The 17,161-nt window shown below is 36.8% G+C and overlaps 1 protein-coding gene across 1 annotated transcript in view; it reads left to right on the plus strand.

Moving 5' to 3' along the window:
- The first annotated feature begins 475 nt into the window (after positions 1-475).
- The window catches only part of ARSJ (arylsulfatase family member J), a 116,879-nt gene continuing 100,193 nt past the window's right edge, over positions 476-17,161 (plus strand). Inside the window, exon 1 of the mRNA XM_074228623.1 lies at positions 476-1,387. Coding sequence (XP_074084724.1) covers positions 978-1,387 — 410 coding nt within the window. The 5' untranslated portion in view covers positions 476-977. The remainder of the gene's footprint in view (positions 1,388-17,161) is intronic.

A 17,161-nucleotide genomic window follows, 5' to 3' on the forward strand; every position in this document is an offset into this window, starting at 1 on the left:
AAGCCCGGGCCCCGGCGGAGGCACGGAGGTCCCGGGGGTGCTCCCCCCACGGCCCCACCTCGCTTCTTCCTCCTCTCCCCCTTCTTCCTGGGGGAGAAGGAGGGGGCAGCTCGCAGTTGTGTGATTCACGCTTGTGAGGGGCGGGGGGAAGGGGCGGAGGGAAGGGCCCGAAAGTGCCAATAAATAGGGCTTGGCCACCGAGCGCAGGCAGCTCCCGCCAGCTCCGGGCTGCGGGGGTCGCCAGGTGGCGGGGTGGGGGCAACCCTGATTTGGCCGTCTCCCCACTCTGGCCAGGGCAGCCCCGGGCTGGGGCCGCCGGCTCTCGGGAGAGACCCACGGGGCAGCTGGAGCAGGGGGTGGAGGGAAGGAGAGAGAAAAGTCAGAAGTAGACCCCCCGCGCCCCGCGCCCCCGGCGAGGAGAAGCAGCGAACAGCGCAGCCCCGGCGCAGCCCAGCCGCGGTCCTCTCGGAACTCCTGAGCGTCCCTTATCCGCTGACGGGACTTGCTGGCACTATGGGCAGAGGGGCCGAAGCGGGGGCAGCTAATGCTCTAGGCTCTGCACTCTTGGGGAGGCGGCACGGGGCTGGGGATACTGCCTGACCCCCGGTGAAGGATCTGGACCCTGGCGCCCAAAAAGAAATGTTCCAGCTTGTTTCTAACTTGCACGACTCTCTCCTGTCCCCCCTTTTGAGGGAGGGGTGTGAGATTTGGGGGGCAGGTGCTGTTCTCACTTTGGGGGCGGTTGTTGGCAGGAAAAGAAGCAGTGGGGGAGAGAGAACAGCCTGCTCCCCCGTTGCCCCCCATTTTCAGTCCGCCCATGTATCACTTGAGGAAGGAGTTGCTGTCAGCCCGAACAAGCCCCAGCTCTCCATGGGGGTCCAGCCGGTGACCCGCTGATCTCCAGGCTGCATGTGTTGGCTCGGGGTGGCGCGGAGGGCACCACGTGCGCTCGGCTGTCTCGGCTCAGGACGGGGTGCATGGCCCCCAGGGGCTTCACGGGGCCTCAGCCTCTCCAGTCGCAGCCACCACCGCCACCGGCCTCCGGGATCGGGCAAGGGAAAATGTTAGCCATGGGGGCGTTGACAGGTTTCTCGGTGCTCAGCCTCCTCACCTATGGCTACCTGTCCTGGGGCCAGGGCCTGGAGGAGGAAGAGGAAGGGCCAGCATCCAGAGCCCCCCAGGCCAGAGAGGGGCCAGAATCCGCCACCTCTCAGCCGCATATCGTGTTCATTCTAGCCGATGACCAGGGATTCCGAGATGTGGGGTACCATGGATCAGAAATCAAGACCCCCACTCTGGACAGGCTCGCCGCCCAAGGAGTTAAACTGGAAAACTACTACGTCCAGCCTATTTGCACACCGTCCAGAAGTCAATTTATCACTGGAAAGTAAGTTGTACTGTTTTTGTTTCTTTTTTACACTCCAGCCAGCTTAAATATGAGATACTGAGACCTCCAAAAGGAGCAATGAAACCAGGCAAATGATGGAAACAATGATTTGTAAAGAAACACTGTCATTTTGGGTAACTAAAGGGACCCCTTGATTGCTTTGGAAGTGTACTCACCTGATTCCATTCGGGTTTTTTTAATCCTATGCCCTAAATAAAGGTCTTCACAATATAAATGAAGTTACCATTCTATCATTCTTAGCTACAAGCCAGAGAATGCTAGAAGGTACAATTTAAGCATTCAAAATTCTGCCTTAATTGCTGACCTTGCCCAAGCTTTGCTTTTATTGTCATTTAGAAGTAGCTTGAAGAGCACTGAATTTTTTCTGGAGTGAAACCTAAATCAGAGGAGAAAGGGTCCAAGAGGAAAAGTGCTACAAACGCATGATTAACTCTGAGTGTGTCTGCTAGAATGGAAGCTACATTGTGGAAAAGTCTTACATGTAGGACCAACTGTAAAAATTCCTGTAGATGCAGTAAATGGTACATATTTCAGAAAAGTCAAACTTTGTTCTCAGGTTTTCAGCTGTTCCTCGACTGTCTGGCATTTGTGTGACCTATCCCAAAGTATTAGGCATTAGCTTGTTTGGGTGCTAAAATTAAGCCTTAAAAATGTTGATGTCATTCTCCTAAATAGTAAAGACTGCTTTTCAAGTACTTTCTAAATCACTGCTCATTTAGCCATGTAAATGTTAGAGGATTGTTAGAGGACCTCTTTAGAATTCTGTTACCCCATGCTGCAGGATAAATGCAACAGTCACAAAAATTTTGGATGCCACAGTTTGGGTAGTGAAACAAAACTAAACTGAAAGGAAGCACAGAATTAAGCACAGAATTAAGTACCTAATCTATTTTGAGAATTGCAGAATAAAATCCTCTTTTGGTTTGAGTCTATTTGCTTTGTGATTTCAGTTGCAGTGAACCTTTGATTCATAGTGAAATTGTTTTTGGATTTGGATCCTATGAGAGTAGCCAGTATCCACTGGAAAAATAAAGCCTATTTTGCAGGAATCTATGTCCTGCACTCTTTCTGCTTACAACATGATTTCCACTGCTTAGGAAACTGTCAGAAACTTACCTCTGCCAGAAAAAAAGAAAATAACATGAAAATGATGCTCATCCTTATTCTAGAGAGAGGGAGGGAGGGAGGGGGAGAGAGAGAGAGAGAGAGAGAGAGAGAGAGAGGTGTGAAAGTTTTACTTGCACTTTGTGGTCATTTTAAAAGTTAACATCATGTGAAAGGAGGATAAATGCAATAGTTACAAAAAATTTGCAGAGAGTTGGCTGGAAAACAAAAAGTTCATCTACTCTTCTAGCTGTAAAATTTGGTAGATCAGCTCCTAATCTATTCCCTCTCACTAACCTTTCTTTTTTAGTTTTTGAAATGAGTGGAACATGAACTATACTTGAATAGTGATTGTGATTTCTTTGGATAATTGAAGGAATTCAAATCTATCTAGATGTCAGTAGTCCTTAGTATTGAACTGTGAAATGGTATTTTTTAAAGGGCTTATATGTTAAAAGTTCTTGAGGGGGGTAGAGGAAAGAATGCTGGATTTGGAGTCAAGTAAAATGTTTATGAAATGAGAAAGTTAGATTGGCTGACTTCCAAGGTCCCTATCCAACCCTAATCAATGAGCTGAAGCAAGAAAAGGAAATGAGGGGTGGCTAGGTGGGAGAAATGAGGGGCGGCTAGGTGGCGCAGTGGATAAAGCACCGGCCCTGGAGTCAGGAGTAGCTGAGTTCAAATCCAGCATCAGACACTTAATAATTACCTAGCTGTGTGGCCTTGGGCAGGCCACTTAACCCCACTGCCTTGCAAAAAAAAAAAAGGAAATGAAACAAAATACATCTATATGGGATTATATATAAACATATATGCACACACATGTAAATAAATGCAGACACATAAATACATATACAATGTAAATTAATGATCTAAATTAGAAAAGGAAAATGTGTAAATAAACATATGTACAAATATAAATCAATTGTCAATAAGAAAATGTATATATAAAGTTTGGATATATATATTTACAAATTTTATTTCATATTTAAAATTCAGATATGAAATTTTAAAGAAATCCTTTACTTAAGTCCATCAGACCTCAAGCTCCTGAAGAGCACACACTATTTTTTGCCTTTCTTTATATTTCTAAATATGCTATGTCTGGCACATAGTAGGTACAAGTTGACTGATTGATCACTTATATCATAGATCAAAAGAAAAGATCAATTCAGAGCTGGTAAAAAATCTCTATATTGAAAACAAGGTAACTGAAGACTAGGGAGGATTGACTTTCCAGAGTTTACATAGCCAGAAATTAAGAATATTCAATTATAAGAAAAATTAAACTGAAATAATTATCAAATCATTCTTATGGAATTAAGTTTTGGTTATACCACCATCAAAGAATGGTTATATAAATATATTATCCAGTTGAAAATTTCAGTTCTATGAAATGTAGCCACATACTGGTATTGAGAATGGAATGCCCCAAACTGATCATCCTCAGCTGAGTTTTACTTTCCTGGAGTCTTTGACAAATAGTTGAAGGCATTTTTTTTTTCACTTGCAGTTTATTTTTTAAATGCAATTTGCTGGAAGTGGGTAAAAGTTTCCTTTGCATAGGGAATAAAGAAAGGAAGTGGTTTTGGGAACCTAGTTCTGGACAGCATATTACTAAAGGGAATTCAGACAAATATTGTCATTTGCCCTTTCCATAAGAATGAGTGGCAGGGTGGTTTTATGCTTCCTGACTCCTATAAAAGGAAGTTGAAGGGCAAGCCTAACGGTTAAATCTGAATTATGCTTATGATTAGTTAGGAAGGTAAAGGAACAGAAGATCCAAATGCCTTTGAGTCCTATAAAGAAACAGTATATGTAAATTATTCAAGTTTCAGCTCAGCCTGCTCCTATATTTAATTTAGGCTTATCAAAAGCTTCTTTGTTACAGGATGGTCTTACAGTTTCACCATCCAGTACATAGCAAAGCCTTTCTGAACACTACCAGGCTTTAAAAAATAGAAGCTGCTCTTTTCTATTGCAAAAAATCTGTAACTGATTCCAGATCCCTATAACAATTCAGAACTTTTCTGCTTGCTAGTAAGACCTTGGGAGTGAGTCAGTTAGTCTGTCAGCGACTATTCATTGTGAGCAGAACACTGTACTTCAGGGAAAGGGAATAGTGAGAAAATAAAGGATAAGGTACTTGTCCTTCAGGCCCTGTTATTCTATTTGTGAGATAAAGAGTGTAATAAGAAAGTAGTAGTTACATTGAATGGGACTTTCCTTCCTGGTATTTCCTTATGGGTTTTATTATGACTGGGATATTAAGAAAGCAATAGTTTCTGAATTGTGCTCTCACCATGATCTTTATCTGCAATATCTTAATAAAGAAGTGACGAAATCACATTAAAAAAAATCTAGGGTGGGTAGGTGGCGTAGTGGATAAAACACCGGCCTTGGAGCCAGGAGTACCTGGGTTCAAATCCGGTCTCAGACACTTAATAATTACCTAGCAGTGTGGCCTTGGGCAAGCCATTTAACCCCGTTTGTCTTGAAAAACCTAAAAAAAAATCTAACCCTCCCTTCTATTTTAAGGAATGAAAGTAATAAATGGGAAAGATTTATGTTAAATAATCTTTAATCCCTTGTCTTTCATAGATAATGAAAATCTGTTGTATTTGAAAATTTGTTGAATTATCAAGTAGGAGAATTAAAGACTTGAATTTTCAACCCTGATAGTAACCTAAAAATATACATTTTATTGAAGTTTTTTTATCTTTTCAACATATTTCCTTCCAATATGAAAAGTTTCTTATGACACAGGGGAAGAACGGAGAAAACAAGTGACTATAATGTGCCAGACAGGCATTGTGCTAAGCATTTTATAAATATTATCTCATTACATAAATTGATAGGAAGAAAAACAATTAAGCAAAACTATCACATATCTGATGTTTCCAATATTTTCCCCTGACAGTAACCCCTCTCTCTGACAGGTACAAAGAGGTATGCTTCCTTGATATTCAATTTCCCTTTAGTGATCTTTTCACTTACATCATTGAGGTCACTGTTATTAATTTTTTTGTTCTTCATCTTTTTAATTGAAAAATATGACATGATATTTCTAAGTCATTTTTTTCTGTTAAGTTCAGAGAAGATGACAGTTGATTTATTCAACTCCCAGGCAATTCACAGACTTTTAAGTTCCAGAGGATCTGCTGATCTTCAATGGAGGGCATTTCCACACCCAGAACTCCTAGGATCAAAGAAATCACAATCTAGACACTACCGCACACAAAAACAAACAAAAAACCATGTTAAAGATACTCCAAGTAATAAGGATCTGGAATTGTTCAAGTTACTTGGCTTCTTCTAGAAGAATCTTTTTAGATTAATTTTATTTGGAGACAAAAAATAATGTAATTCATTTTATCTCTGAAATGAAAAATCAAGGGACTAAAAGAAAATAACAATTCCAACAAATAAAAAAATAAAATTCAGTTAATTAAAAACAATAGCTTAAAATATCAGACAATCATGAAATAATTTTAAAAATTAGATTATCAAATTTTATTTTTATCAGTATTACTGAAAGGCAGAGGGAAAGAACTAAATTCTATACCATTCATGTAAATATATAGACCTGGTTAAAAGAAAAATTGACTATCATATAATATTCTATAAGATATCTTCCCACTTCACTGTGCTTCCTATTATATTTCAGTATCCAAATCTAAAAGTCTAAAATGATATTCTTAGTGTAACAGATGACCAAAAAAATAATACTTAAACAAGCTAACCTATTTCATAAACTTAGACCATAAAAATTAAGTAAAACAAACTATGTGTATGTGGGTCCCTTAGCCTAATTTCTTTAAAAAGCTAGGCTGGCTAGAAGTTTGAAAGTCTCAATGTATCTGGGAGAGAATGGCCTTTTAGTTAACTTCAAAGATTTGCAGACAGCTCAAAAGGAACAATTAGATCATCAATTATGCATAGGAAACTACTGTCTATTCCTAATTGATCAGGGATGTTGCCACATCCTTTGAATTATGATCAAATAAGTCATTGGCAGACAATTAGGATCAAAGTCATTGGTTTGAAATAAATCTTCTTGAAAAAGTGACCCTTTGAAGTGAATCCCCATTCAGGCAATTCTGTCCAGTTTCCTGAATAGGTATTCTGGAAGGTGGGTGTTTATCCAGGTGCTAGGGGATAAGAAGGTTCCTTGTTTCTTACAAACAATATGTCCCAAAAGATCAAAGCTGAGGAAGGTAAGCTCTAAGAGCTCAGGTTGAAAGATTATTTTCAGTTAAAATTGTGTTCATACTTTGCATTTGATAAGGTCTGGTGAATTATTGGATCCAATTTTGATTTATTCTTGCATTTCAAACTAATTTAATTTTATATAGTTTTAGTTTCTAGGCATGTTTTGATATAATTCTTGTTGAAGTACATATTATTCATATTATAAAAATTCCCATAAACTTTACTTCCAAAATCATTTTTTAAAATTCCTTCCAGCCTTCCTCCTCTGTGTATATAAATATTTTTCTTGTTCTCTCCTAACAATAAATTTCTAGTTAGCAGTAAACTCAGTATAATTTTAAGATTAATATATTTTATCAATCAAGACATGTCCAATGATTGTGTATGTTTCAAATAGGGATGAGGGAAGAAAAGAAGAATATGTTCAATTTTCCCAACTTTGGAGAATGATTTGTGTTCATAGTTTTAAAATTTTGCCAAAACCCTGTCAAATTATAACAGAATGGAAGCAGGCACAAGAAATAAGGGCAAGAGGTGTAGGTAAGAGCAGTGGGACCAAAGTACAATGGAGTTAAATATCATGACAAAATTATTAGAACTAAATGTATATACATCTGAGTACATAATATATATTCTTATACTGTGTTGTCTAAAGCTATCTCTGTATAATCATGGCAGGATCAGACTCACTGGAAGTCAAAAAGATTAATTCACTGAGACTTCATGAAGAAAGAAGCATGAGCCACAGACAGTTGAATCACGCCCATTGAATTTGAGACCTTCTCTCTATTTTGATGATCTCATCTATTTTCTGATCCATGCAGAAGTCTTTAGAATCTCTCCTTCTAGCCCAGGTTTCTTCAAAACTTTCTTTTGCACATACCATTTGTTTATTATCTGTCACATCAACACCTACAAAAACAGAACTCATTAACTTCTCTAATAAATGTGTACCACCTCTAAATTTCTCTAGGCACCCAGGTTTGTGTTTTTAAGGTCACAACATCCCTCATAGTAACTGCTTTTTGCCATGGCATCATCACCTCAGGGGTCAAATTTTGCCTTATCTCTCATGGAACTAAACTGCTTTCTCTGTTTTTTCCTCAAACACCATTTAATTTTATCAAACCATGTAAGCTTAGAGGAGCTCCCCTCCCTGTTTTTCCCATTAGACTATGAGATCCTTGAGAGCAGGGATTGTTTTTGCTTTTCTTTGTATTTCAAAGCATAATACAATGCCTGCCACATGTTGTGGTTCAGTCATTTGTCATTTGTGTCCAACTCTGTGACCCCATTTTGAGTTTTATTGGTGGAAATACTGGAATGGTTTGCCATTTCCTTCTCCAGCTCATTTTACAGAAAAGAAAATTGAGGCAAACAGGGTTAAATGACTTGCTCACTGTTTAAGAATCTGAGGCTGGGTTCGAACTCAAGGAGATGAGTTTTCCTGGCTTCAGACCAAGCCCTTTTGGTGCCATCTAGTAATCCTGCCTGGCACTACATGTCTGGCACTGCACAGCCTGGTATACAGTGATTAATACAGGCTTCTTGACTCTATTTGGAAGGGGAATTTCAAAGCTTCACAAATATAATTCAAAAACTTCACAAAAGCAATTTAGCCTTCAATATTCAACATAGTGCCTTAGCACATAGGGAATACTTGAGCTCTAATGAATTTTGTTTCCTCTGCTTTTCTTTTTTTCCTTCATTCCTTTCTCTTTTCCTTTCCTTGTTTCCTTTCTTCCTCCCTCTCTCTCTCTCTTCCTCTTCCTCTCTCTTTTTCTCTTCTCTCTTTCTTACTTTCCTTTGTCTCTTTCCCTCCTTCCAACTAAGTCTTACCTGGATTATTGTAATGACTTCTTAAATGGTCTCCCAGGTTCAGTTTTCAATCCTTTCTGGCCCATTATCCTCATAGTTATCAACATAACTTCCTGAGGAACCAGGAAAATCATGCTATTCCTGTACTCAAAAATTTTCAATGACTCCCTATTGCCTCCAGGTTAAAGTATAAAATATCCAGTCTGGCACTCATACTCTTGCACCTACCCGCCTTTCCAGATTTATTACAGAGTACTTCATTACACATAGGTTGTGTTCCCATCTAAGATTTAAAATCAGTATTCCATCCACAGACCGAGCATATTCATTGGCATATTCACTGCTTGGAATGCTCTCCCTTCTTCACAGGTCCTACTAAAATCGGTATCTCCATTTTGATGGAGGACTCAACTAAAGCTCTTCAGTGTTTTCTCTCTCCTCAAATTTTCTTAGCTGGGTAAAAATGGATTCTCTCAGTAGTAAGTAAGGTCCTTGAGAATTTGTTGATCAACAAACACTTATTTAAGCACCTATGATGTGTCAGACTTTGTGGGAAGTGTTAGGGATACAAAGAAAGGCAAAAGTCAGTCCCTGTTTTCAAGAAGCTCACCCTGTTTAAAGGAGAAGATAACATGCAAATAATTATGTACAAAAAAGGTACAAACAGGATACCTTAGTAGTAATTGGCAGAGGGAAGGCACCAGATGTAAAGAGGAACTAATAGACTTCCTCCAGGAGGTGGAATTTAATTGGGTTTTGATGGAAGTCAGAGATTTCAGGAGAAAGGGAAGAAAGTCAGCATTCTAAGTATTGGGTGCAACCAATGAAAATTCTCAGAGCAAAGAGATGAGTATCTGGTCTGTAGAAACAGGAAATGGACCAGAGTCAGTGGAAGATGTAAGACTAAAAAAGATGAAGTTGTAGGAAAGTCATGAAGGACTTAAAAATGGCAAGAATTTAAATTGGATCCTAGAGGTATTAGACATTGAAGACTATTGATGAAAGGTGATTTGGTCAAACCAGTTCTCTAGAAAGATCACTTTAACAGTTGGAAGGTAGTTTAGACTAGAGTAAGGAAAAATTTGAGGCAAGGATTCATCAACAGATTACTGCAGTAGACCAAGTGTGAGGTGATAAGGGCATGCACCAGGGTGGTGATAATGTCAGAGAAGATAAGGAGAGATATTCAAGAGATTTTATGAAGGTGGAATTGACAGGACTTGGAAGAAAATTAGATATGGGGTAGTAGTAATGAAATAGAGTGAGAAATCAATTATGACACCTAGATTGACTTGTAGCCTGCATAACTTGGAAAATAGTGCTTCCCTCAACTAAAAATGAGAAGTTAGGAAGAACAGCAGGTTAATTCTTTTTTATATTATATCATTAGTAAAATAACAATAAATTTTGTTTAATATTTTAATATTTCCAAAGTTGTATACTAATCTTTTTTCTTCATCCAGCAAAGTATAGCTGCTATTATTATCCCTATTTTACAGAGAAGGGATCTCAGGCTGCCAAAAGTTAAATTATCATCAAACTAATTAGCAACTAAGACAGAATTCCATCTCGATCTTCCAGATTCCAAGTCTAGCCACTCTATTCTAGCCCAGTCGAGGTTGAAAAAGAATTTTAAAGCGTATACCCAATTCTATAGTAGCTTAGATAGATCTAACCAGAATTTTACCTCATTTTTCTATCCAAAAGGAGATATTATAATCAATTCTGTCTTTATAACAGCTTTTAATTGTGCTCCCTTCTCTTCTCTGAGGTTGCCACCACTCTGGTGCAAGCCCTTATCATTTCCCATTTTGACTATTTTATAGCCTACTGATGGGTCTGCCTACTTCAAGCCTTTTCACTATAGATTATTCTTCATTCACCTGTCAAAGTGATCTTCCTAGAGTATGTGCCTGAACATATCACCCTTTCTTCATTAGACTCCAGTGCAGGATCAAATATATAATTTAAATTCCCTTTTTTATGATGAGCATCTTCCATTTTGTGAAAAATCTTATGAGAATCAAAGGAATAATGAATGAAGCTCTATGTTTTTAGGAATGCTTTGAATGAAGACATTAATTCCATTATATGTTATGAGCTACTATCCCATTCATTATCTGAAATAACTCCTATTTAGATATGCACATATAAATATGAGTCAGTCTCCAATTATTGATCATATTGTTTTTTACATTTTTCATTTGAAGAATAAATTGATTAATTTATTAATGAAGGTACTTGTAATCCTAAAGGGATAGGAATGGGAGTAATTTCCCTCATTAATATTCTCAAATGGTTCAAGGCACAGGAATCCCATTAATTTGGCTCATATTGAAATTTTAAGAGAGTTGGCTAAAAATTACACAATTATAGAACTTTTAAAATTTATGAACCTAGAAGGGATCTTGAAGATAATCTGCCTGATGCACTTTTTATAAGTAAGAATATAAGTATAAATTAACACAATGAAGTGAAAAACTACTGGTGAAGGGGAAAACAATAAATCACTTCTCTTTTCCTCTCAAGCAGATCTTCACCTTATGCTACCTTTTATACCTTATTAATCAGAGTATATCAAATGCCTTTATTATAAAGTGAGTTTCAAGCTCCATTAGAAAAGGCATAATTTCATTGAAATTATTCAATTTGGGGGTGGCTAGGTGGCGCAGTGGATAAAGCAACGGCCCTGGAGTCAGGAGTACCTGTGTTCAAATCCAGTCTCAGACACTTAATAATTACCTAGCTGTGTGGCCTTGGGCAAGCCACTTAATCCCATTTGCCTTGCAAAAACCTAAAAAAAATTATTCAATTCAAACAGGTGAAGTCTAAGAATCAAAGAATCTTAATGTTGCAAAAATCATCAAAAGACATATGCTCTAATCCCTTGACCAAATTATCATGACTTTGGCAAGTCCTTACCCACCTTTCACTTGAGCATTGCCCCTAAGAAATAACCAAATAATTCTAATTTGATTTTGGATATCTTTAATGATGAGAAAGAACTTTATGTGAAATCTATCCACCACCTCATGACTTTTAATTATGGTTACATTTGTCACCACAGAATATGTTTTCAGAAGTCAGCCCTTCAAATACTTGGAAGACAACTATCTCAAAAACCTCCCTAAGACTTTTCATCCCCAGGTCAAATGTTCTAAATTCTTTCAGTCAATCAAGTCTACTCATTGTCATGTCTACCTATCTAGTCACCTCCAATTATCTACTCTGTACCCTTTTAAAAGTGGAGCTCAAGACTAAAGGCACTATTTTTGGTGTGATCTGACCAGTCCATATTTCCTTGGTTCTATCCACTTTTTGTTGCTGTGATTGTTGTTGAGTCATTTCAGTTGATATCCAACCCCTCTTTGATCCCATTTGGAGTTTCCTTGGCAAAGATACTGGAGTGATTGGCCATTTTCTTCTCCAGCTCATTTTATAGGTGAGGAAACTGAGGCAAATGATATTAAATATCTTGCCAAAAGTCATACAACTAGTAAATATCTGAGATCAGATGTGAATTTAGAAAGATAAGTCTTTTTAACTTCAGATCTAGTGTTCCTATCCACTGTACCATGGCAGTTAGATGGTGCAGTGGATAGAGCACTGGTCTTGGAGTTTGGAGGACAGGAGTTCAAATCCAGCCTCAGATTTTACTGGCTGATGTCCTTGGACAAGTCACTTAGCCCTGTTTGCCTCACATCTAATGCCATCTTCAGTTGTCCTGATTCATATCTGACCACTGGACCTAGATGACTCTTGGAGGAAAAAAATGAGTCTGGTAACTTATCACATCACTCCCTCACCCAAATCTAATTCACATGCTTGTCATGCCATCACCTCCCTGATGTCATGGTCTTCTTCAAGAATGAAGGACAAACATTATTATTTTATCCACTGTACCAACCCCACTGCCATTAGGCTTCCACTAATGCAGTGGCTGAATAATTCTACTTTCTCTCTTTGATGTTTAACCTTATTTCATCTATTCTAAGCAATAAGTTTCATCTATTCCTTTGCTTCTTCTTCTTGCTCTGAGCATATCTCCAAAACATTTTAACATTTTTTTTCTGAGCCCTTAAGTCATTCTGTTAGCCTTCCTAGTTGGGTAAAGAAATCTCTTTGCATATCCACCAGCATTTTCTGATAATTTCTCATTTGTTCAGCACAAACTATTTGTAATTGTATTGTAGGAATATATTTTATCAATAATGACAAGAATTTCAAATTCATCAACCAATGCAAAATTTCTATAGGAAAGATCATTGTTTTCTTTGAGCTTCTTGAAATTGCTTTCTACATCTCAGATACAAATCATTCTTACCATTTCCCTTTTTGACTATTACAAGCTCTGTTTGTACTCAGAAAGGTCTTTAGACATTTTCTTCCAAATTTCCAAATTTCAATCAGTACTTCCTCTTTAGTCAGAATCTGTAACAAAATAATGGAGCGACTAGTTGCCATATATTCATAAAGAAATGTAATATAAATTAAATATAAACCAATAAGTTCAAGAATTTGTTAGATGCTTTGTTTTTATGACAGTGATATTTCTAGCAGATGTATGGATGATTCAAGTGACTCATCAATATTACATGTAAAGGTGTTCTCCCTTCTGATTCTGAGTAACCCTAATTTATAGAAACTGAGCCTAGATGAATAGGCAATTTCTCCCTTTCTTTCCTTTTTTTCATTTAAATGCCTCTCAATCAAATGACTCTGAGTCTGTCTCTTCATCTATAAAATTGGTATGCTAGATGGTTTCTCTTTTTCTTTACTGGTAACTAATCTGATTTTTGGTGCTGACTTTTAGGGTTTTTTCTCTTCTTGATTCTCTGTTATATATTCCACTCATCTTTCATCTTCCAAAATCTTTTATCTAAAAGTCTTTAATATTTTTTAAAAAATGCTTTAGAGTAGACAGCAAGAGCTTGGGGGAGGGGGAAGAAGGAGGAAGGAAAAAAGAAAAAAAAAATTAAAAATTAAGCTTATTTATTGTGACTATCTAATACAAAAAAGGAAGTTTTTATGATTTCTAGCAAATATACTTTGTTTATATTTTGTTGTCAGTATAACTATTTTAAAGACTTGATTTTCATAATAACTAAAATATTTTTCAAATGTATACCGCATTTTGGGATTTTTTATTTACTTTTATTTGGTTTAATTCAATGGTATGAAATTTCTTCAATTAAGTATAGTGAAGGCCTATTGGTGACTATGACATTGTTTTCCTTGACCCCAGGCAGGCTGTTACTGAGCACTTTCTAGAGAAAGATAGTGATGCCTACTAAGAGGCCTAGTTTGGTGGCCCATCTGTAGGGTTTATTGGAGTGTTAGGCATCCAGATAAAAGCAGAAAGTCAAATGAGATCAGTTACCACATTCAGTGCAGAGCAGAAAGAAAAGAGACCTGTCCAAGGCCTGGAAATAGAGGATGACAGTAAAGTATAGAGCTTCAAAGACTAAAATAAGGTCAAAAAGAACTCTAGGGTATCTAAAATGAGCTTGTATATATAATTATGATTGATATAGGAACATCTTTTTAACACTTTGGGGGACTAACCTCATTTTCTTCAATTGTCTGTATGAGTTTCAGGTGGGATATATACCTGCCTTTGCTGACATTTCCCAAATGGGAAAGAAGTAGGACTTAAAGGATAGTAATATACATTTATATATATATATATATATATATATATATATATATATATATATACATATATATATATATACACATACACATACATTATCTATATCAGGATGGCTCTGTGTGTATGTATGTATATATATATATATATATGCATATCCATAGAAATACTCACATATATATATATATAATATGATTTTATTATATATGTCTATATTATATAGACACATATAATATGGAGAAAAATTTTTGGTAATGTAGTTCTTGTTTTATGCAATAGTTACGTATTAGTAAAAGAGAATTTAAAATTAATTTGTTCCAAATAAATATCTTTACTAATATTTGAACTCATATAATTTTAATTATATCCTTGGAATTAGAAATGTGGCAGATTAAACTATTAAAGCAAATTAACATTCACAGAAAAGGGGGTTAAGATAATCTTCCTTTTTCTAGTTTTAAGATAAATAATAACAACACTGTGCTAAATGTTTTATAAATATTATCTCATCTGTTCTTCATAACAACCATGAGACTATTATTATCCCAATTTAAAATAAAAAAAAATTGAAGTAGGTAGAGATTAAGTGACTTATCTAAAGTCTCACACCTATTAACTATCTAAGGCTGAATTTGAATTCAGGTCTTCCTGGGTCCAGACCCAACACTCTATCCACTGAGGTGCCTAGCTACCTTTCATGAAACCATCTTTTCTCTCTTGTTTGAGATTAACTGGCATTAAATTTTTAATTCTTGGGACTTAGCTGTTATTCCAATAGATCTGCATTCTTGTGATGAAATGTTAGGCTACTTGTTTTCACAGTCATTTACACTATCATTATCCAAAGCCTTGATTATTTCTTCTTAGGGGCCTGACTTCCCTGATACTTTCCATATGCATCCTTAGCAACAAGGCATCAACAGCATACTCCCAGGCCTGTTTCCTTGGGTCTGGACTAGTATATGCATTTGCTGCTTTCTCCATTAAATTGTAAGGTCTTTGTGTGTAGAGATCACTTCATTCTTTATTCCTATATCCCCAGATCCTTTAATAAATGCTTTTTTTTTAATTGAACTTAATGAAGGTTGTCATATCAAAGGAGGTTTGATTTTTCAGGATACCAATTCATATTGAATATAAAGCATTATAACACTTAACTTTGAGATTCTTAGTTCTGGATGACAATATCTAGGCATTTGAATCCTGTTCTTTCCTATGCTTTATCTATCTGATAAATGACAAGAATATTACTTTATGCCTCTATGTAACTGAATTCCATTCTTTATTCTACAACCAAGTAGCTATGAAACTCTGACAAATAATGTAATCTTTCTAGGCCTCAGTTTCCTTACCTGTAAAATGAGAATTGAATTAGATTAGCAATAAATTCCCTTTCACTTTATAATTTATGATCTATGTTTAGCTTTTCTTCTTAAGCCCCCTTATTTTTACCTAAGGATATTTATCTTGCTGTTTTTCATGTGAACTATACCCTCACACCATAACAAAATGCAGCTATTATTCTCTGCTCTAATCCTGACTTTTTTCAGAAGTCTTTGGTCATCAAACTCACAAATTCCTGTTTTGTAGTTTCTGTTCTTTGAGAAACTTAGATGTCACCAATTGTTCACTTGGTTCCTTTTATTAAAACTGTTTTCCTTCTACCTAGGGCAGCTAGGTGGCACAGTGAATTGAACACTGGGCCTGCAATCAGGAAGACCTGAGTTCAGATCAGTCTCAGCCATTTACTAGCTGTGTTGATTCTGAACAAGTTACTATAATCCTGTTTTCCTCAGTTCCTCCTCTATAAAATGAACTAGAGAAGAAAATTACAAATCACCTCAGTGTCTCTGCCAAGAAAACCCCAATTGGAGTCACTAAGCATCTCAGACACTACTGAAAAACATCTAAGCAAAAATATTTCCTTCTCTAAATCAGAACATACACATTTACAAAGAGGGACATCTTGTCTAGAGGACACCGCAAAAGATATGCAAGGTAGGCAATGTCGTATAAAGAGAAAATGGTGTTTTTGGAACAAAATGAGACCTGAAAACAGTATTCCAAATTTTGTTAAAGACACAATACAAAGAAACTGTCAACTCCTCAATCTGAACACTATGACACTTCTCCTAATGTGGAAAGCAATATATCTCAACAAATCACTGAAAAAGTAACCAAGTCAGTCAGAGATATACCTATAATATTCAGCAGTCACACCCTAGATTTTTGTTAGAATAGCCTGTTACCAAGAACAATAGAATAAAAAGTGACAGGTAAATCACAGCCTCTCAGAGGTAGGAATGGAAATCTGGTTTACTTTATTCCTTTCCACATATTCTAAATTCCAGAGAATGGGACTTTCTTACTGCTTTCAAACACAATACTCCCAACTCCCAATTCTGGATAATTTTACTGATGGTTGCCCATGTCTGAAATGTTCTCCTTCCTCACTTCTTACTTCCTAACTTCTCCAGTATCCTTCAAGATTCAACTCAAACACAATCTTCCACTTTCCCAATCCTACATTTCCTCTTCCACTTTCTGAAGTTATTTTCTATCTGTACATCTTTAAATAAAGTTTGAATGACTTGTCAGCATTATTATATGGGAAAGTCTCAGTCAGAAGTGGGTTCAACTAGGTGTCCACAAAGATCTCATTCCAACTCAAACAATTCATGTTTATAAATATATTTCATTACTGTGGCTTTAAAGTTTTTATTTTATACTTTATTGATATTACACGCAAGTTTATTCTCATTTTTGTCATTTTTTCACAAATCCAATCACTTTATTATATGGAAGACATATTATTAAACAAACCACCAACCAATTGAAAGAAGAATACAAGAAAGTCTTGGAGCATGGGGAAAATGTATTCCCTTTCTGAATCTCTTTCCCTCTCCCATCTCTCTCCCCTTTCCCTCTCCCTGTCCCTTCTCTCCCTCTCCTCCTTCTCCCTGTAAATG

The sequence above is a fragment of the Macrotis lagotis genome, chromosome 3, assembly GCF_037893015.1.
Source record: "Macrotis lagotis isolate mMagLag1 chromosome 3, bilby.v1.9.chrom.fasta, whole genome shotgun sequence".
Classification (NCBI taxonomy): domain Eukaryota; kingdom Metazoa; phylum Chordata; class Mammalia; order Peramelemorphia; family Peramelidae; genus Macrotis; species Macrotis lagotis.